The 23696-nt window shown below is 43.6% G+C and overlaps 1 protein-coding gene across 1 annotated transcript in view; it reads left to right on the plus strand.

Moving 5' to 3' along the window:
- The first annotated feature begins 6 nt into the window (after positions 1-6).
- LOC115243028 (transcriptional activator cubitus interruptus) overlaps positions 7-23696 on the plus strand; it is a 79708-nt gene continuing 56018 nt past the window's right edge. Inside the window, exon 1 of the mRNA XM_029819684.1 lies at positions 7-649. Coding sequence (XP_029675544.1) covers positions 402-649 — 248 coding nt within the window. The 5' untranslated portion in view covers positions 7-401. The remainder of the gene's footprint in view (positions 650-23696) is intronic.

Here is a 23696-nt window from a genome sequence, read left to right on the forward strand (position 1 = left end):
ATCGGTACTTTCGCAAGTGCCGACGGGTCTGTCGACGCAAAGAAAAAGAATACGTTCGTTTCCGGTCTAGTTTTCAGTTACGACGAGAGAATGCTAACGGTTTGAAAAGTGCGCCACAGGAGACATTGTCTACCGGTCTATCTCGACTACCGCAAGCGACGGGTGATTGTTGCGAGTAACGCGTTCATCACAGGCTTCCTTCAAGGACGAGTGGGTCGGCTCCTTTGAAAACGGACTATGTCCGCCGTTATCGCCCGTCGTTCGTACCAACGGTGCCGTAAGCAGGGTGCCAGACGGACCGAACTGCCTTGATTCTGGAAGAGGAGGCTGACAATTTCCTGACGCGACAGCTGGCTTTGACAGCGGCAACAGCAGCAGCAGCCGCCGCGGCCGCCGGCAAGATGCCGGAGAAGGAGGTCGCTTATCAGGAGGCATTCTCGTTGCTGCCGCCACCCCCGCCACCGCATCATCCGCATTCGGCCTTTCACGCGACCTTATATTCGCACCCTCATCCGGCGCCTCCGCCACCGTTTCATCCGCATCACGGACCGCCGCCGCCGCCGCATCCGGCCACGGCTTGGGAGCATCACGCGGCGGCGGCGGCCGCGGCCGCCGCGGCCGTTGCCTTCCATGCACCGCCACATCACCCGTAAGTTTTTATCTTTATTTACTTCAAACAATACAAATGCTCCGAGTATTAAGCGCGAACTCGAAAAAATTGTATAGAAAATTCGAGTTGAATTTTAATATTATAATCTGGAGACATTAAAGAAAGTTTGAAAAAAATATTCCGGGGAAGAATTTCTAGATTTTTATTTCACCCGAATCTCTCTCTTATTAAATATTATAAAAAATATTTCATGTTTTCCATGCCTTTCTTCATCGCGATTTTATCCGTAAGTTTTTAATCTTCATTTATTATAAATAATTCATACAAATGCTCCCAGTATCAAGCGCGAATTCGAAAAAATGAAATATCAAAAAATTGTATCAAAAATTCGAGTTGAATTTCAATGTTATAATCTGGAGACGCTAAAGAAAGCTTGAACAAAATATTCCGGGGAAAAATTTCTAGATTTTTATTACTCGTATCTTATTAAATATTATAAAAATACTCCATGTTTTCCATGTTTTCTATGCACCGCCACTTCATCCGTAAGTTTTTACCTTCATTTACTATAAATAATTCGTACAAATACTCCGAGTATCAAGCGCGAACTCGAGAAAATGAAAGTCGAGAAATTATATGGAAAATTCTAGTTGCATTTTAATGTTATAATCTGGAGATACTAAAGAAAACTCGAAAAAAATGTTCCGGGGAAAAATTCCTACATTTTTATTTCACTCCGTTATTAAATATTATAACAAATCTATAATTTAGCAAATTCGTATAATGAAATCGATCTGTACATATACCTCTCTTTTCTTGCATATGTTTGGAATTGCTCATAATTGATACTTTCAGAGTTATCTCTTTCGTGATTATAATTCTTCTTACCTATAGTTAGATAAAACTCATAGTTACGATTAGATATGGATCAAAATATCCGATCATTGCGATTGCGACATAATCACGCAAATTTTCAACTCGGCGCACATCTAATTATCGATTAGGATTAAAAGTTTACGTTTTATTGTACATTATCCCTTCACGTGTGAGACAGGCTGTAATATTGGTTTTGCAGATTTCGATCAAAGTTCCTTAATAATTAATCCATTCTCGATATGAAATCTCGGTACAATTTCCATGCAAACGAAAAGACGTTGATTTATGCGTACTCGTCTATAATTTGCACGTGCAAGCGTGCACCGACAATTGACTCTGTTACATTTTGCGTAACACGATTATGTCTAACGAAACCCAACGATTTTACTCGTATTTGCATAAGCGGTGATCTACGTTAATCGCCTCAATGAGTAATACATCTGGCGCTGCTGCGAGCGAGAAACGAGAAGTGTTAACAAGAAGTTTCGCGACGGGAGAATTGGCGCCGATCGGCAATCGGGACGCTTCGAGTCGTATCGAACAGGCGAAAGAAGCTCGGCAAAGAATCGCGTTACCGCCGGAATAACGTCTTAATCGAGTTAATTAAAGCCACCTCGCATGTTTTCACGTTCGTCCGCGAACACGACACGCGATCGCACGCAACGAGATTACCTTCTCTCGAGCGGGGCCTAGTCTTCTGGGATGTGAAAACGACGCAATAATTAGACGCTTCGACGCGGCGCGAACAAAACTGCGGTTTCCTTCCTTTCAGCGCTTCATTTCCACCGTGGAATCGCGGTACCTCGTCTCGAAAGGATAATAGAGCCCGCGGCTGCGGTTTCCTTCCTTTCCACCGTGGAATCGCGGTACCTCGTCTCGAAAGGATAATAGAGCCCGCGCTATTATTCTCGATAAGGGACTAAAGTATACGAGGTACTGAAACTCGGTAATCGAGAATACGGCACACGCACGCGTACACGCGCAAAATTGCGTAATATATATTTGTTAAAAATATATAACAATGTTTCGATATAGTTTATAACGCACCGGACGTTCCGATGTTACGAAACCGGTGTTAATCCACGTCACGCACAGCTGTGTCGCTGGTCAATTAATAATGCACAATTAAAGTGACAATTATGCAAAAAGTCGGTCGCTTAATCTCGACCGTCTCGGACGACATGAATATTTTAATCAGAGAGAGAGAGAGAACCGGGGTGCATTAAATGCGTTGTAAAACTCGCCGCCGATTCTTCCATACGGTATTAAATCAGCCAGCAATCGTAGCAGGTGTTCCGGTACGGCAATCACCGGAGCTTCAGTATGTCGATCCAATTAAGCATTTAATTGCAACAGTTGCCACCCTCTCGATCATCCGCAATATCGTATCGATAAAGGAGGGGGAGCGCAGGATAGGGCGCGCCGGCGAGAGCGGCTAATAAATCCTCGTTGGTCGACAATTTTATCGGGGGGGTCCGAGCAAAATTGTGCGATCGCGCGTAGAATACCGATTCGCATAATTGTACCGGTTGTATTCGCAGAATACAGAATACAGCTCGACTCGTAAGAATCGCCCAAATCGGTTGACGTATAAAAATAAAGCGGAATAATATAAATATCAACATCAACACGCAAGTAGATTCGTATTGTGATCAGACTCGCGTAACAGCAAATAGATAAATATCCGTTTGTTTATTAATTATCATCATTACGATTGTTATTACGATGTTTATGGGGCTACTATATCCACAAAATTATATGCATGAAAATTATCATTTTTCTAAAAATTTGCGCATGCAAATTATTTTTAATGTTCAAAAAAGTTAAAAAAAAGAAAGAGAGAGAGAGGAGGAGGAGGGAGAGAAGTGCCTAGAACTTTATCTTTTAACGATTCGTGGATTATTTGTTTGCTCGAAGCTAGATGTACCTATTAAGTTATGCATTTAAGTTTTAAACGCGCCGCAAAAATCTAGAATTATAGAAGAAAAGAGGAACTTGAGTCGACGATACCAATTTCGCGGTTCTTGGGAACGGGCGATTATCGAGTCTCTCGCCTCGCCCTTTGTGTTCATCCGCTTTCTTTATTCATTCCACGATCTTCGGGCTCGCAGTAGGAGGCCGAGAAGCGAATCGCGTCGGCTTCGTCGCGGTCGCTGCAAGCAACGTACGCGCGTGTTCGCCAACTAAACGAATGGCGACGTCGGCGTGAATGGAACCGGCCGTAGAGGGTGAAAATTTAAAAAGCGTAGAAAAGACAGAGAGAAGAACGCGAGAGGGAAGAGGAAGATGGAGATGTTCGCCGGATAAAATCGCCCCGTCGCGCGAATCTAATTCGCGACGAGGGAGACGCGCGTCGTCGGTCTTTTACGAGGGTTCGCGGTTTTACAGCGAACACGACACTGTAAAACGTCGTAAAGCCACCCCGAGTTATGTGACAGATTGGACAAGTAGCACACGAGCGCGTGCGTGCGTGTTTATAGGAGACTGCGGTGAAAACCGACAACGCGTGACCGTGTATCTACCTATCCGACGTGTCTATACTGGCTGTCTATATCAGTTCGCATATAAATAGTCGAAGATCACGGATCCCTGTTTTCGAGAGATAAAGATATTTTTCAATTCTCAATTTTCATGTCTACGATAAATTAAAGATGTATAACGATTATTCATTCTCTCTTTGATATTGACTGAAAAAAGAGAAAATTGTAGCTGATAAAATTAATTAATATCATTGTTTCACTATTGTTGTTACTTTATAATTTATTTAATTACTACGTGTATATGCTTATATATCGGATTTTTTGCAAATGCTTGAAAAGTATACTCTTCCTTGAAATATCGATTATAGAGCGATACGATAAAATATTACGATTATTACAGTTCGTTGCTTGATGTATGAACCGGCTATGCTAAAATGGCGAGATGAAAATTTTCGCGCAGCGAGAGATCGGAGATTGTTTCTTTGAAACGGGATTCATAAACGCCGAGATCGGTAATAATAATGCCGTTGCCTCGTGGATTTTTAATCGATTCGAGCATATTTATCAAGCGACTCGACAAGTGATAACATTATCTCATAAAATGCTCGTAAAAGTTTGGAACGTCTCCTATCAATTCTCACGCCACTCGCGCTCGTTCGTGATCCCGTCTCTAATATCGCGCCGAGGATCGTTCGCGGATACGATATGGTCAATCAAAACTTCCGTTTCTCGGAACGAGACAGGATAAAAGAACGATGGCGGGTGTAAAATGTGCGGTACGCGCCGAGCGCCGTATCCCGGCCCCTGCCTTTTCCTCTCCCTCACCCGTTTGTCTTGAACAGATATTTTCGTCTCTTTACGAGGATGCGAGACACGCAGCGTGTATTTTTGCCTTCGGCGTTTCGCCTCATCGCAGTGAAAGATATCGCGCCGCGTTCTTTCCGCGGCGTCTCCGCTCACGTGTCGCGTCTGAGACATTTCGATGCAATGAACGCTTAGTTCTGCTGGCAGTTAATGCGTCGCGAACTGTACAGGACCGTATTTCGGAAACACGGAGAGGACGGCGATAACGACGTTCGAAATTAGATTGACGGAGGGAGGGAGAAAATCCGCCATCCGAACTCGAGCATCGAAAGTCGGAGAGGATGGCGGTTTCGAGTCTTTATCATAATCGCGAATCACGTTGCTGACCCCACGCACCGCGATCGTGGGAGGAAGATTTCGTTCTGGCCGAACGAAACTGCGGCGTGCAAACAATGCCACAGGATCACCTCGCATCTCCCGTTTATGAATCTCTCTTGGTCGCGTAGGCTGTCGCGGGAGGATCGGGAATGAAAGGGAGTCGCGCCAAAGATGCGGGTGTGGAAAACGAACGAGAAGAGCTACCAGACATGCTGGTATTCGTCGGAGACTCTTCTCGCGAGTCTCACCGACGGTCAACCAGATCGGATCTCACGCGCGCGCGCGTAAAAATATTGCGAGTCCTTTTCTTCGATTCTCGTTCTCGCCACAACGCGAAAATTCCCCTTCAACTTTGTTTTATCGAAATATATTCGCCGTGTAATACGAATACCATTCTCGCGAACGTTCTTTAATTCGTTCGTGTCCCCGGATCCTGGACTGTTTCTCTCGCGCTTATAAGGCGCGATTCGCGATCCGCGAAAGCTTTCGGCTTATCGAGATACGCTCATCGAATCGCGCGAGACATCGCGACACTTCTCGTTCTTGCTTGTCGCGCGACTTTTGCATACTCGTCGGTTCAGATTTCATCGCGATGAGAGCGGATCGAACGTGAGCGTGCATCGCCATTACGAGATAAATACGCTCTTTCTTCGCTTATCCGAGGTATGTTATGCGTTTATTCGATTGTTTCGTTTAATTCGCAGTACGTACGAAAGAGAATCGGCACTATCTCACAGAGAAACGTGCGCTTCGCGTTTACAGAAGGATCAAAAACCGCCCCGTTGTGCCTATCTCGCGCCTATCTCTCCGTACTCGTATTACGGCGTAAACACGACCGGATGAAACGTATATATATACATATACATGTACGATATCGTATACGCCGTCGGCTGTGCCGGCAACCTGTATAACGTACGTAAAAACGGGGACCGATTTGTCAGCGTGCGCGAGCGGCATCGCACGGTAGGAACTCTCTCGTCGAAGGAAGACATTCCCTTCCAGCATCTCGCCGCCCTTCTCCTCATCCCCCTGCTGCTTCGCGCGAATAGAGAGAGAGGGAGAGAGAGCCGCGACGTCGCGATGCGTACCGCACGCGCAATTTATCATTGGCGCGCCGTCCATTGATAAATTCCACGCATTCATAACGCCGCGACCCACGTTTTGTACCGGGAGCCCCCGGGCTCCTCCATCGGCCCGCAGGAGACACACGATACCCAGGTACGATACGATACGTCGCGATAGCGCGTATACCCCGCGTGCTCGTGTACGATTCCCTCCCTTTCCCCCTCGCTCGCGAATCGCGCGAATTATTGCGCATCCGGAAACAAATACGAGAAAAAAACTTAGCTTTTATAACGTCGATCTGCGGAATCATAATTGAAGTGTAAAAAGATACGCTATGTGTTTAAGACGTTTAAATAATTTTTTATTAAAAAATATTCTGGTCTTTTTATCTTATTTTCACTCTTTACACGTGCTTTTAGAGAGATTAAGAGTGAAATAAAACAACTTTCGACCACTCTTTCTCACTACGAGAGTGATAACTGGAAAAATTAACATAAAGGCTAAGTAAATTTGTAGTGGTAATGAAGGAGGGGTTAAGAGCGGACAATAAAGAATGACATTTCTTGCCACCCGTGTGGGGAACGTACTCCTAGCTGGGATGATGACTCGCTCACAGGCTAATCGCTTTAATGAGACAATTAGGCGATGGTACTCGTTGATAAAACGGGTTTGTTTTGTCTGCTTCAACCGAGTCGGTGTATCTCCTCGCCGAGATTGCGGCGCGCCAAAAGGTTCTCGCGGCTCGTTTCGTTTCAAATAAATATTTATTATCGCCGATGCTTTTCGTTCGCTCGATCAACAGCTCGCGCATCGACGAGACAAAAGATTCGCGGAAGAGACGAGAAATACTCGTTACCGCCCCTATCAATAGTTTACTTAGTCTTTGCTGTTGCATAGCCGCAAGATATTAAAAGTCAATAGTATTTGATAACATTATTCAACATTAAAAAATGTATTATATTTCTCGAATGATAAAATATAATCATTATATTAAACTCACACATTCTCTCTCTCTCTCTCTCTTTCTTTCTATAATATATATAAAATAAGTTAGAAAAACGAACAAGTTATGCAGAGTGAGATAAAAAAAATGGTAAATCTAACGTGATTTATGTGATTTAAACGTAATCGCTTTTCGAGTATCTCTGTTCGCGCGATATATTAAGAGGATATTTTTAGAGTCCACATTTTGCTGTTTCCCACGATATTTCGTCGAGTGTTAAGAAAACTATGATTTGCACCTTCCGAGATAACAAAACGCTCCGGTTTCTGTAACACCTTATATTAAAATCAAATCGTCGAGGTCTCTTATCTCGAAGGAAAGAAAGGTGGGAATGCTAAAACGCAACGCAGAAAAGTAGGGGGGTGGTGGATCGAGAAAACGAGTCGGGGCGGCTCCTTCCGCTTGGAGGGGAAAGGCGGAGGGGGGCAGGCACGAGGTGTGCCGCTGGGTGCATAAACAACGTTGTAAGTCGACGAAGCACGCGTGGCTCGCATAAAATCTCATAATGCTCTTGTCCAAACAAACGCACGGTGGCGGTTGTTATGGCGTTCGAGAATTTACCACTCCGGAATCCTCTTCGAGTGGCCCGGCTCGCGTCGGGAGAAGGGGGAGAGAACCGAGGGTGCTCCGAGAAAGAGCGTAGGAGAACATCTCGAATATCTGACCGTTTTCGAATGTAGTAACCGCGAGGTTAAATCGCGTCCGGTCCTTGGGATATGCCTCGATATCCGATTGCGTCGAGATTGCTCCAACGCGCGTCTTTTTGCGCGGAATTTCAAGAATCGCGACAAATTAACAAAGATGTATCTCTCTATGAAATATACTGTTCGGGATTATCCGAACTCGAGCGCGTATCGTTACGCCGATTTATTAAGGTAACATAATTTGCACGAGAATTGAGTTGTCGTTCTCTGCTACCTCTTAATAAAGTATTATATGCGAGTTATAAAGACGATTATATACGCGACATTCTTATCTTCTTCCTTCGAATCTTTACTCGGAAATCGGGAAACCGTTTAGTTCGGCAAAATCATACGTTATCGTATAAACTTTCCGATACTTTCCGTGATAATTCGATCCCGAGAAAAAAGAAGCTGCACAAGAGATCGACTCGCGCGATCTTGAGATTAACGACGCGCGCGCGGTCATCGGAGCGTGAAACGAAAATCGCGGGGAGAGAAAGAGAGAAACACGACGAGTTCTCACTCGAGAGAATCTTCTTAGAAATGACGTAAAGATAACCGCTCTATCCGCGAGGCGCATCGAGACCGAGAGACTCCCGTAATCACTGCATAGGTTGTTCGTTGACTCCTGTCCACTGTCAAGTTAACGACGCGTAATGACAGCTGACAGAGGCGGCGCGGACACGGTTTTCCAGTTAGATCCTTTTTTCTCTCTCTCTCTCTTCCTCCTCGTCGTTCGTGCATCGCACCGCGGAAACCATAAAGCCGAGAGAATCCCTCGGCCGATTTTAGTGCCGACCGCCGACGGGTGCGCGGACGTCGTTCTCGATTTTATCATCGATTCGCCGCGGCGCGAGAATCGTTAAGATCGGATTTCTGCGAGCGGGATTGCGTTATCGCGAACGGCGTTCATCTTTTTTTCTCTCTCTCGCGTGCGCGGCGCCTACATCGAGGCCTATAAACTTGGCTAAAGTCGAGTAGCCGGGCGATTCCGTCGCGAAAATCGACATCGTCTAAAAATGACGATATTCTTGGACGATAAAGTTTCCAGTTATTATCCGGCTGTCGAGCGCGCTTATTCGTCGCAGGGAAAAAAATGTGCAGGCGAACGTTCCGCCTTCTAAACACAGGATGTGTTTATTATCATTTTTAAACAGTATTATATGTATTCAATTTATGGACATTGATTATATTATCAGATTCATGAATGCGATAAAAATTTTTAAATCGTCCAACATCTCTAATATTTAAAATTGTCTTTTGTATAATAATAAGTATCTAAAAAAACTATTATATATACTGCAATGAAAGAGGATAAAATCGATGTTTTTAAAAAAATCTATTGGATTTTTCTTCGCGTGAAATTCGAGATATCTCTAAACGCGAGAGAACTTTTCCGCCCAAGTTCCATTTCGTGTTTTGCTGCCTGCCAACCGCGCTAATTGAGCCATTAACTCCGCCCTTTAATCTTTCGGTTCTTCCTCCGACATTCGACTTCCTCCGTTCTCGGAAGGAGAGGAGGAAGCTCGAGAGATCAAAATCGAATCTTTATAACGGAAAACGAGAAGCAAAATAGTCGATGCTCTCGATATATAAAAATTAATTAATTTTTAAATAATACACTGCATAAATGAACAGATGAGATGGACCGATAATGTATAATTATATATACCCTAATGTGCAAAGCAAAATGTATATTTTTCATATCTCAATAAAATGATATATATCGGTGGAAAATTTCGTACATATACATATCGGATATATGTCGTACATATCATATTTAAAATATTTATTTCCCGTAACACGCACACGCACATAGATTGCACGTCCAAGTTCGCACGTACTTCAACTGACATTTCGTGGAGCGATGTTTATTATCTTTCGCTTTGACGGTTCCCGAACGAGAGCTAGTAAGCATAACATTTTTGTATATACAGAGAAAACACGAATACCGGCTCTATCTTTTCCTTTATTAGAATCCACGCGGAGAGACACGCGGGTGTGCCCCGGCTCTCTTGGATCGAGATCGAGGCGATTCATGATTTTCTAAGCGGACGAGAGAGAGAGAGAGAGAGTCTCGATGCCGCGAGGGCGCGCCTCGGAAATGCGTGTGTGTCCTAAACCAACATCTTTATGGACTCGATGTTTCTCCCAGGCCCGACTTATTACGTTGATTTATCGCTTTTGTGCTGCCAAGCCCATCTGCCTCCATCGCGTTCCATAACCGCCTCGGCCGCGAAGATCTCTATAGATCTTTGAATTCATAGAGTTCGAGAGGCACTTGCGATCGAAGGGGAAGGAGGGGGGGGGGGGATCAAGATCTCGAAATTCCACAAATCCCTTTTTAACCGTCATCGTCGTTCATTCGTAGATCGATATTATAAAGATGACAATGTCAGCATGCTCGAAAAATGCAATTCCATTTCATTTTCATGTTTCTTGGAATTATTAGCGTATTAATTATTAAAATTCTTGTCATGATATCTCTCTGTAAATATTGCTTGAAATGAATACTCTGCTTATTCGAGTTGATTAAATTGAAATCAATTTGATAACGGGAATAATTATCGTTAACGATCATCTCATCAGCGTCTATATTTCACGCTGATGAAGCGCTAATCGATCGGTTATCGATTGTATTGCCATGTAAACAAAATAGGGCTGCCGATTTTCTACAAGATTTCTATTTTTAAAAGGCACGGTATCGATACCGAGGTCATCGACGAGGGCTACCTCGAAAAGAGGAATTCAAGTCTCGCGTTGTGAACTACGCCTAAAAGATATCGAGATGCGTGGTCGCGCGAATGGGCGTGCATCCGATTATCTTGGTAACTCAATCTCTTCTTTCGAGTCTAACCGTTTTCCTAGCCGGAGCTTCGCGATCAACTCGATTCAATGTGTTAAAGAAAATTACAGGGGTGCCGCGAGCAATGGTGCAATAATTTATTTATTTAAAAAAAAATATATTCCTCTTTTTTACTGAATAAATATAATGATACTATTATATAATAATATATAATAACATTTTCCATATACTTTGCATATTTTACGAGTATCAATTTTATTTCTTTCTTTACGTTGCGCAAATAAAACAAGTAGAGTTGTGCAAATTAGAAACTTGCTTAATCAACAATGACTCACCCCCGATCATCATAGATGGGCAGCCTCAACTAACCTCTCTCGGTAAAACCCTTCGATGATGCTCCTCGATGTTCCTTTGAACGATGCATTCACTCGATCACACTCGCGAATAACGCGAAATCGAGAGAACATCAGTCGATATCGCGGTAATCGCGTATAAACGAATTAATAAACACGCTAGAACGATCGCTCGTAGATTTATTCGACACTCTCGACAGGTAACGTGAAAATCCGACAAGTAACGCGCCATTACGATCATCACGCGAGTAAAAGTAAGCACGAGCACAAATCTGTATTAATTTTTCACGACGGTGATTTCTCGATGTTTCCCTGTTGGATAGTACTTTCGTGACAACACGTTCGTCCAACGAGCAAGTGTTGCAAAAATGCGTGTATTAAAGAGCGAATTCTTTCGACGCAGCTTCGTTTATTGAATACCGGGAGACGACGCGCTTAATCGTAATTCCGTCGATTGATTGACATACCGAGACAACACTCGTCGTTAAACTCGACACTCCCACTACTTATTTATACGCACAATACGCTTGAGACACGGGTAAACAAAACAAAGTTGATCGCATACCGATGTGTTATTACTTGAACTAACTGTCGCGACTAGCTTGTGTGTTTTTACTTAGAACATATATACACATATAAATATAGAAGGGAAATTGAGTACCGAGCCTGTGTCCAACATCTGTGCGAGAGAGAAAGATAGCGAGGAATAACCGTCCGCAATGCGCGTGCGCCGATATCGTCGAATTGTTACGCTTTGCTCTTGCCCTTCTCTTGCCAAACTAAGAGTAGGTAACCATGGCAACGACGATATCGGCACGGCATATGCGCATTGCGAGCGAATGTTTCTCACTATCTTTCTCTCTCGCACAGATGTTGGACGCAGTCTCGTTCCACGGGAGGTATAGGTAATTCCTCTCTTCCCTTTATATATGTTTCAAGTGTTTTTATGTGACGATTGTTTTGTTTATCCGCGTCTCAAGCGTATTGTGCGTATAAATGAGTAGTGGGGATGTCGAATTTAGTGACGAGTGATCGTCTCGGTATGTCAATCAGTCAATCGACGGGATTACGATTAAGCGCGTCGTCTCTCGGTATTTATTAAACGATGCTGCGTCGAAACTCGCTCTCTAATACAAGCGTTTTTCATTATTTTGCAACATTCGCTCATTGGACGAACGTGTCACGAGAGTACCATCCAACGTCAGGGTATCGATCATGTAACTTTTCCCCTAGGGCCGAAAAGTGAAAAATTTTGCCATTGATTTCAATGTTAATATTTATCACGTTTCCGCCCTAGGGAAAAAGTTACATGATCGCGGTACCAGGGGACATGGAGAAATCACTGTCGCGAAAATTTTTTATAGTGATATTTCATTTAGTGATATATATTATAATGTGCGCGAATATTTTTATATCGTTAAAATAAATATATATAATAATAGAAATCGTAATAAACAGTTAAGCTATGCTTGAAGCTGCTCGATATTCGCCTTTGATTTCGCACGATAAAAAGGTAAGCGTAACTATTTCATATTATTTTATTTTTATTTCCTTCTAGAATTTTTGATATCCATTTATCCTTATTTTTATTTCCTTCTAGAATTTTTGATATCGAACATTTTTCTTTGTACCGTAATTATTATTGAAATATGAACTATTTATTATTTATAGAGATTATTGGACACCAATAATGATAATAATGTCATTAAAAATGTTTAGACCAATACAATATGTTATAATATCTAACGGCTCGTACTGATATAAATATTCTCGTTTAGATTTTTTTTTAAATCAGATTTATACGTACTTCTTTATTTTTAATCGTAGTAGTGATTATCGCGGCATTCATCAAAAGGAACAGTCATATAATCTGTTCAATTATTTTACGTGTATTATTTGACGTGTGTATATTAATGTGTTACATTATTCGAAAATATTGCGTGTTATTTTTATTTGACTATTATCATTATCCTGATCGATCTTAATGTATACGACATTTCATAGATGATTAACACAAATCGTAATTTGCTTCAATCGTCTTTTACCATTTATCGTACATAATAACGCAGATGCTTTCAACGTCATTACTCCAAGTAAGAGCGTACAATTTCTGATAATACGTGTCCTTTTATACCGCTCACGTCGGAATTATGTAAAGCGGCGATAGGTAAGGCGGAACGGTGTCGAAAGGCGCAGATCGCGTTTAATCCGCGTCGCTCGTTAATCAAGCAAGCAGCTTGCAGAAGCGCACCAGTTACGCCACTGCGTGCGTACGCACGTACTGTCGCCACGTGCTCCGCAGGAATCATCGCGTGCGATATACCCTGCGTACATGTATATTCATCCCGCACTTATATATATATACGTCCTGTGTCCTTGCTGGCACGTGTACTCGCATATAAGCTGGATCATTCGTGACACTTACTACTCCACGCTTTGCGCGGCCAGGATTGATAACCGTTTAATTCTACAAGAGTTTGCCTTAACGCGCTTGGGAAACCTCCTATATGTATATATATATTTCACAAATCTCTCTCGACTTTTCGAGAGATTTTCACGCATCGTAGTCCGACACGAAACATGCGCGTTCGACACACAAGGGCGATACTTCTCTCGGGCTTGACCTAAAAACGTGATCCGCCCACGCCGGTCAACAGGCTCCTTCTACACAAAAATCGAATCATGCGTTCGAAAACTCTCATATGCGTCCTCGTCCGTTCCGGCATTTCTCGTGGAACGTCCGTTGTATTAAACGTCACGGTGAGTGCATTAATTAACGTATTGATGATAAGCCCCGTCGCGACTTTTACGGGAGAGTCAATCAAGTTCGAGAGTGTTATTAGCTCGTAAATTACGACACGCGCGTAATTACAATCGTAGAAATTTTATCGATATTAATTGTCCACATATATGGAAATATATAATAAATATAAATAATTAATATAATATAATTCTCAATTTTGATAATCCTTGGATATTTTCTATATATACATCCCTGATTTTTTGAAGGTATTCGTTAAAAAAACACGAACCACAGTAGCGCCTCTTATAATCGGAAAAGCAAACGTTCCGCTCGTACAAACGAAAGATAATATCCCGCAACGTTTACCGAATGTTGGAGTGGACGTCAAAATGATCGAGAATGCCTTCCTTATGTATCGGTTTCAACTTTCACGACGAACCTTGTAAACGACGATCGAAACAACCTCCTCCTTTCGCGGTGGAACAGTTTCCGCGGCGAAAGCCGGACGGTCCATTTTATTGGGATTTTTACGGGAAATTTCGTAGAGCCTCGACATGTTTATATATGTGCTGCGAATGCCTGCGCGATTACCGAAAACGCACGTGTGCGCGATCGTACATTCGATAATGGATGGAGAATCGACACCGAACGTCGGGTTCCTCCTTCGAAGCTGCCTCTCAATTTTCTCGCGCGCTCGTAAAATCGATCGGCCGATTGGCTCACCGATTCGTGCACTGCGAAACGTGATCGTATTACCGGCCAATCCGATATCCATGCCCAGGTACCGAGCATTCAATCGCTCGTGTGATTCGACGGTTTGTTTTCGATTCGCCAACAAATCATCGTCGAGGGCACGTGCGATCATATTTTAAATAAATGACGTTTCGGTCTTTCTTCCGACAAGGTTGAAGAGTATTTGTATAAATCATCAAACTATTTATCAAACTGTCAAGGAATGCAAATCTCTCGTCGTTTCTCTCGTCGCTTCTTTAGATTGCAAGTTAGCTTAGCGTAACGCGCGGGAAAAATTACACATAATCACGTTTATTCGCTTACTATTGTTAATTAAAAGAAATTTTAATTGCAACTTGGCGCTAATTATTTTACGTAATTGACGATTCTTTCAAAAGACACGCGTCGATTTTTATCGGCTATGCATGACGTCTTTCATAAATGAAAACGAGCGAGAATAAATTTTGAAACGATGGCTAACAATAACCGTAATGTTTCTGGACGCGCATTTATATAAACTCGGAGCCAAGTTCGCAAGGAATAGGAGGGACGTCCGATATATCCTGAGTAACACGACTAATGCATCTCGCAGCGGGAACCCTCGATCGGTATGTCTTCATCCTTCTTCGCGGCAGGTGCGAGATTCGCGATGGAGAAACAGCACACGACAAAATAAAGATGAAAATAAGAACGATGGAAAAGATTTGAGAGCAATTTTGCGTGGGTGGTTTGAAAAAACTTCTTCGATCTAGAAGTAATTAATTAAGGTTGAACATCTTAATGTGGGATAATCTTTTTGGACGATTGTTTAGCGCCACAATCTCATTGATATTCTATATAAAAAATCCCTTTATATACACAAAATAAGATTTATTGATATAAAAATTGATTAAAGTCTACCGTGGATTTAAATCGTTCACGTTTCGTCTCTAAAACGTTTATCGTGAAACAGGATTGAAGATCTTATTCTTAGTACTTGCGCAAATATCGATGCACGTAGGGGAAGACAAAGCGTAAGGGATGGGCAAGCCGAGCAGCATCAAAGATAAAGTTCGCAGAAGAGTAGCACGACCGAGTCGGTGGTACCATGCATCATCGACCTGGACAGCCCGCTGCCCTCTCCTCCACCGTGTTCCGCTCCGTTTCGTTCCTCCTCGTGCCTTCTACGGTTGGCCTCCTACCTCCGAGATCGTCCTACCGAGGATACCTACCTACCTATCTACTCGGCTTAACCTCTCCCAGCCCTCGGTGGCTCCCAGCAAAAAGAATAACGATCGTGGAGCGATCCTATGAGATCATCCGGGATCGATCGATCGATCGCACGTACATCTTTCTCGCAACTTGTAGGCAGATATTTGTTTTAAATAATAGCCATGGGGGGTAAATTCTTTACCAATGGTCACCATTATCGAAGAAAAGCTCGCCGTTTTCGCCAAAAACTACCGATTATTATTATAAAGGATACTTGATATCGCTCACAAATACGTAAAACGGTGATTAAAGATCTAGCTTTGAGTTTGTATTTGCAAATATGTGTGTGACGAAAGACTTTTAGCAGCATATTATAATACAAAAATATTACTACACACTGGATATAGAAGGAAACGAGTAAAATCACGCGATCAATAATTATGAGTTCCGCGATAAAGTGGAATATCCGCGGTCAGCCGCGAAATCGCGAATAAATCTATTTCTGACATAGATGACGTTGGGTGTATCGATCATCGGAGAAAATTTAACGTACCGAGATCTCTAACGAAACAGAAACGCGTTCGGCCTTTCTCCGTCCTCTCATCCCGCGGTTTCGTCTCGCTCTCTCCACGAGAATGCCACGAGATAAACGGCGATCGTTTCACTCGGGCTGGCTGAGTAAACCTAGGCACAACCCTCTCCTCGGATAAGATCGCGGCACGGTCTCGAGTAGACGGCGGAGTTAAAGGATAATTTAGTAATTACGGCCAGATGCTTGCCCCCCGGCAAATTTCTCCACCACTCCTTTACGTACCGTAATCGCGTTCTCTCGGGACGCGTGTGCGTATTCCATCTCGAAAAAATAGTGCGACGCGTGTGCATCAATCGCGTATCCGAGATTTCGCGATGAAGATAGAATGAGAGAGCGCGAGTTAACTTTATCTCTTCAACCTTCTGTCATTTCAAAAAAATGTGAGGATTATTTTGAAATCGTCGACATTTCGTGACGATTATAATACATTCGGAACAAATATCTCGCGCGATTTCTTACTTCTCTCCTCGTCGGTGGTGTACAATCCACGCGTGTATGCGTGTACGCAGGCAGGTTGACGCTTGCGTGAGTGCGAGTGAGCGCGAACCGCTCGAGGCGCGACGGTATATGCATACGACATACGTGTATATGGCTAAAAACGGTTTACGCGCCAAGGAGAGATCGTGCGAGTTTATTGCACGAGCCGCTTCTTTGTCCGATGCGCGCACGCGAGCGTGCTCGTGTGCACGTGAATTTACGTCCTGCGTTCTATCTTCGTCCTCGTCCGACTCACGGCGGACTGTAGATGATGCATCGTCTCGTGCGTCTTGATCGGAATCTTCTCTCTCTCTCTCTCTCTCTCTCTCTCTCGCTCTCGCTCTCCTATCCCTTCGTCGGCTCGTCCCTCTTCTCCTCCTGTTCCTCCGCCTTCTCCTCGTTTCTCTCTCTCTTTCTCTTTCGCTCTAGCAGGCCTAACAAACGCTGGATACAACTCAATCGTCGGTCACGATCCTCAAGGAGCTCTCACACCGAGAATGGACGTATCTCACGTCTCGCGTGACAAATTGAATAAAATCGGATTATCTTCGTTATAATTTAATCGGCAAAGTTTACCTCGATTATTCGCTATTATCAATCTTTCGAAAATGTATAAATGCATCACGCATTGACTAAAATTTCCTCGATGACAACTAAATAAATATTAATCTCTCGTCATCTTTCGTACCTACATTCGAAATGGCAGTGGAAGTCGTCGACCTACGAAGATCTGGATGGGTAGAAACGATGACGAAGGCGAAGAAAAGGGGGGAACGCCGACGAGCCGAGAAGAGACGCGGCTCTCTGGCTGGCATTAGCATTAGCGCGAGTTTCCAAGGACATTAATCAGGATTAAGCGGTACAGTCGCCGCGGCATACACTTGACGGCCGAAAACTCCGTTCTGATACTTTTTGGACGCGCCTCCTGCTATTTAATTTTCACCGTCCACTTTCTTCGTGCTACCGACCGTCCATTAGTCACAGACCGGTGCTCGGCCATGTTTCAGGTGCTTTTGTCGTCCGAACATCCGACTGACGAAAGGGTTAGAAAATTATTGCGTGCCATTTCAATGGAACTCGATCGAGGAAAAGAATGCATTGCACTATTCCTTCGTTGTTAAGCCTCCCGCAAATGCGAAAATGAATGATAAGAATTTTTAGTAAAACTTCTCAACTGAATTCTGAGAATAATATTCGAAGAGCGCGTAAGAGAGTAAAATATATATTATATATCTTTGTAGATTATTAATTTACTAAACAATATATTGAGAACTGTTGTTCTTTCACGAATGAACAGACGCTCGCACTTAGATTGTCACGATGGTGTAGTGTCCGATCTCCGTAGAGAAGAAACGTTTCTTTTATCGCATGGGGGGTTATCGGTCGCCCTCGACATTAGTCATTAAAATGATTGGTCCGCCAATAATCGAGTCGACTCGACAACCGAGTCCCGCGTTCTGCCTCGCGATGAGTCGAAAGCTGTCTCGTAGACATGTCGCGCATTAAGCCTTATCTATAGTTTCGTTTCAGCTTATGAAAAGAGTTAATCGGGAAAAAAATCAAACTGCAAGAGCGCTAAAAGCATTCACACACAGACATTAATGTCTTCAGTATAATATTTACAACACTTCCTTTTATTTTATATTTTTTATAATTATTTTTGCTATTTAATAAGCAAACTATGTGATTCGGTAATAGTATAAAAAAGCGCATTATTACTTATAAATTCTCTTTTGGAAATCGCACACGTAGGTTGGACAGAGTCCTCACCGTCTTAAGTGAAGCGCGACGCGTACAGAGTTAACGCGAAGCCGGTCTAGCCGGAGAGAATTCAATGAAGGCACTGTTGGCGCACGAGTTCATTGATATCGCTCAATTAATAAATTTAAATAGCCCGACGCGCGTAATTCCGCGGCGTCTCGCCAACCGCCAACCGAATATGCCGCGCCGATGCGATGTATATATATATATGTGTGTGTGCATGCGTGCGTGCGGGCATGCGTCTTCCTTCTCTCTTCATATATCCATTATTCCAATTGGAAGTCTCGAAACGCAGCGGATACTTGGACTTTTATGTGCGAGCCGCGAAAATAATCGTATCGTCAATGAACATAATTCTATATTGTTCGACGAAATAAAGCTTTATGTCGCTGATTAAACGATGCGCGTTTTTCCTAACCGGAAATCTCGTGTGTGAATTCTTTGCCGTTTATCGCGTCCGTTACGTTTTCCAAAAAGGGTTAAACAAATCTATTTTCGCCAGGTCCGGGCCTAGAATTCGCGTATCGTCGTTACATTGCATCCTCGTTACATTGCATCCTCGTTAGCGCAACAGGACCGTACGAAGGGTAGGTGCAAACAGGTCCATTAAGTTCAATGGCGGAACATTCTTTTCGCGCGCGCCCGCAGCTGATGTAAATCGCCCTTAATGGGCCGCGTTAATTGAAGCCGTACCGCGGCTCGGCGGTATCAAGCCGGCAGGACTTATCGCGGGAGAAATTCCATCCAGCGGATCGAAAGAAGCCGGAGAACGTATCGGTATCGCGTACGTTACGTTTCTTCTCCAATTTCTTCTCCTTATTCATTTATTCGATCAAAACGACAACGATGTGATGAGATTAATATATCATATATTATATCCCCATAATTCACGGAAAGTACGTGAAAATGAGAGAGTGTCGATTTAAGAAAAAATGATTGACTATAAACACTAAATAATTATGATGACGCGTTGACAGCTCGCCGTAGTTTCTCAAGTTCCTATATCCGCCTACTCCCTTGCATAAAACATTATGGCCGCCATCACTTAAGTCAGGGACCTCGATGAGAGCGCGCCGCCGTGCGCTACGGGGTGTCCCGAAAACTCGCGTCCATCATCTTTTCGTACCCGTCATTTGCCTCTTACGCGCGGCTCATCCCCCGGCGGCGGAGATTAATGAGAAGCGACTGGGCCTTTAATTTTGCTTTCATTAATTCGGTAGGCCGGTGATTATATATCGGGGGTTGCCTCGTAAAAGGGATAGCCTGTAATGAAATGCGCGTCGATGGTTTTTTATCAAAGGCACGCGGCTACCGCTGGCAATTAATATTTGTTGTACATCGAGATGTATTATTTACTTTCACGGATGAAGCGGGGACTCACCGCGATAACGTTTCCCCTCTACGATTATCGACTCTGCAACGATTCGACACATATGGACGAAAATATCAGAAGGAGAAGAGGGGAATTACTAATCTCTCTGTACGCGCGGTGATCTATCTCTCTCTCTCTAGTGATATATTTAGCATCGCAATTTTCACTCGCGAGATTTACTCGAACGTCAGAGCGATACGTTTCGGTGGCAAGATTTTTACATTTCGCACTGTAAGAGATCGTTCATCGCGGCCGAGTCGGACGCTGACTTCGCGAGTTCATGGTACTCGGTTAACCCTATGACGTTGTCGTGGAGGAACGGCAAAAACGCCGAGAGCAGATGCGAGAAGAAACGCAACGTATAGTCAGGGGCGAGATTTAAATCGCGCGAGCTGACTCGGGAGGTCATTAATCGCCGTCACCGCGCTAATTTTCGGCTGGACGCTCCCTCAGGTGGCTTCCTTTGAGCGACACGAGTGATATATTTAGCATCGCAATTTTCACTCGCGAGATTTACTCGAACGTCAGAGCGATACGTTTCGGTGGCAAGATTTTTACATTTCGCACTGTAAGAGATCGTTCATCGCGGCCGAGTCGGACGCTGACTTCGCGAGTTCATGGTACTCGGTTAACCCTATGACGTTGTCGTGGAGGAACGGCAAAAACGCCGAGAGCAGATGCGAGAAGAAACGCAACGTATAGTCAGGGGCGAGATTTAAATCGCGCGAGCTGACTCGGGAGGTCATTAATCGCCGTCACCGCGCTAATTTTCGGCTGGACGCTCCCTCAGGTGGCTTCCTTTGAGCGACACGTTCCTTTGGAAGAAAAATAACACGCCTCTTCTTATTTTATCTGTTAATCTTCAAGTATGTGGGTTTTCTTTTAATCTAATAAATTATACCGTATAAGTTACGATTTTATTTTACACAGTTGGTATGGAGGATTTATATAAACGTAATTTATTTTCTCATGAAAATCAGCCAGACTAAACGCGATCGTGAAACTCTTGCATTATTATACTAAATTAATATTCCACAGCTGGATACGATCATGAGATTATCTATAAACTTGTCACAAACTCTTTCATTTCTCTAATATATTTTATATTTCACCTGCAATTTCTCGTCTTCTTAATCGAAATTAAATTAAAATTTCATTAGATAGAATTCGAATCGAGATTTGGTGTACATGATCATTCTTTTCCTTGTATAGATCAGAAATATATTTAGAGATCAATTGCGTGAAAAGTTCAAAGAAAGTAGTACGTGTCGCGATGCGACGTAGTGTCCCGAGAGCTCTGTTTCGAACCCCGTTCCAATTATACGCGAGAAACGATCCGAAACAGGTTTCGTGGCGGAACGTACACATAATTTCCCGCCCCAATGCCAGTAAAGGAGCAGACTACGATTTTATAAGAGCCGCGCCTTCTTAGCGCCTTTTTCTATCTTTTGTCCCCGCACGCGTTTCTCTCTGCGGATAGAGTCTCTTTTCCCTTTCCCACTGGAATCTGGAAGCCACGGCATCCTCCTTTCTCTCTCTCTCTCTCCCTTTATTCCACTTTTTGGTTGTATTTTGTTCATCATCCCCCTTTTTCTTCTCGGACCACTCTTTCTCTCTTATCGTCATCCGCTCTTCTTCACGAGCACTGCGATCCCCGATGCGAAGTCGCACGGGCGCATAACAAGGAATCCTACGACTTTATGGTCGGTGGACGGCAGCACTGAGGCTTTTATTGGTCCGCGCTTCGGCCGACTAATGGCTCTGTGGATCCAGATCCGCCGAGTGTTCACGCCGGCCACCACACAACTCCTTCATTTTACCACGTCGTTTCTTAGTACGCGCGCGTCTACATACCTACCACAATGTCACGGTTTCGATGTCATTAGCGGCCGAAATGAGGGTCGAAGTTGTCCGTTGAAAATTTCTCGCAATCAGAATCATTTTGTACATTCGCCTATTTAATGATCCCAATGATATCGGATATACTTTCTCTTTCTCATTATAGATGCGCGTCAAAAATTGTCCTTACATGGATTAAAAAATAATTTCTCTTATGCGTAAACGCGAGAATTAATCTTTAATATGATAACAAAGCGACGAGTGAAATAAGAGCGCGACGAGAAGCGAGGCACGAAGGGAGTCGGTGATAATTGACCGTTTAACGATCGCGCCGATTTCTTCCTCGTCCGGATCGGCGCGGTGGTCCTCCGGAGCGGAGCCGAGCAGTGAGCGAAGGTCGACTATCCTTCGACGATATACATACGCGTCCTGTACGCGAGAGTCGAGCGAATAGCGCGAAGCGGCGAGTAGGTACGAGCGAACGAGGGAGTCGTGAGTACAACATCATCAGAGGCAGGCTTGGTTTTCTCTCTCTCTCTCTCTCTCTCTCTCTGTCTCTGTCTCTATCTCTTTCTCTGCGGGTTCCTTCGTCCGTTCCTTTCGTATAATAAAGACGCGTTCTGCCGCGCTACTCCGCTGCTCACCCTCTTCTCCTCCTTCTCTCATCCTCTCTTTTCCTACCCGTCTCGCTCTATCTGGTATCCTATTCCTGCACACGCCGTTGCGTTCTCCCTTTATCTCCCTTTCCTTCTCTTTCTTCTTAATAAATGTCTCTTTCTACCTTCTGCTATCTTCTTCTTCTTCTTCTTCTTCTTTCCTCCGTCTCTACTTTGGTCTTTTTGCCCGCATTACTCTCCTTCTCTTTCTTTCTTTCTTTCTCTCTCTCTCTCTCTTCCACCCGCTTTACTCCGCTAGTGGTCCTTCCGTGCATCCTTTTCTCTTTCAGCCAATTTCGCTCGTTTTCTCCCGGGTTCTCTTCTCCTCTCTTTCGTCCCCGCTTCCCTTTCCATTCCTCCCGTTGTTCTTCCGTCTCTTTCTTTTCACTCTGGGCTCCTTACCCCTCGCGCCCGCGCCCGGTCGCCCGCAGCGCGGGCATCCGAGGTATTTTTGAACCGGTCCACGACGGGAGGCTGCTACAGGGCCGCACTTTTCTCCAATGCGCTCCGAAATCTTCGAAACGAAGGGATTGATCGAAGAAATTAAGCCTATTTGAGGATTTAAATCCTTTTAAACGACAATTATTAACTAAATGTTATCACACTGAAATGATACAGCGAATCAATAGTTTAAGTTCAACGCTAAAAAAGCTATATAGCGAAAGATGTAAAACTATGAAATTTTCATTATTTTCACGAGACTTGCAACCTCGCGATATGTTCTATAACGAACCTGATAACACAAGATATACGAAGCTGTAGCGAATAACCAACATAGGTAGCATAAGGCCGCAACATACGATCGAGTTGCGGATGAATTATTGAACGCGGCTGTTGATCAAAAGAAACCGCCTAAAGTCGCTCGCACGCGGCAGTATTCAGGTACGCATAGTATCTCGCCAAGTTAAAATGAACGAATATTTTCAGAATTAGAATAATGTCAGAAAAATCTTTAAAATATTGTATCATCTTATCCCTTGTATAATATTTGCTTAACATCTTTGGAAAGTTGAGAAAATTTGTCCTCCAAGGTTATGAAAAATTCAGGGAACTAAAGATTTATAATTCTGTATTTGAAATTTAGAATTGTCAGCATTTTTTAATGAAATAATGTATATCGCGTCGAGATACACAGAGATCGAGAAGAAGAAAAAAAGAGAGAGAGAGAGAAGAAGCTACTGCCGTCTCAATTTGCCAAGCTGAGATACACTGGCAACGACAATAAAGGCGCCAAGTAAAAAGCTCATCGTTCCCTTGGTTTTTTTTTCACGACGC

Source organism: Formica exsecta, unplaced genomic scaffold, assembly GCF_003651465.1.
Source record: "Formica exsecta isolate Colony F162 unplaced genomic scaffold, ASM365146v1 scaffold669, whole genome shotgun sequence".
NCBI classification, from domain to species: domain Eukaryota; kingdom Metazoa; phylum Arthropoda; class Insecta; order Hymenoptera; family Formicidae; genus Formica; species Formica exsecta.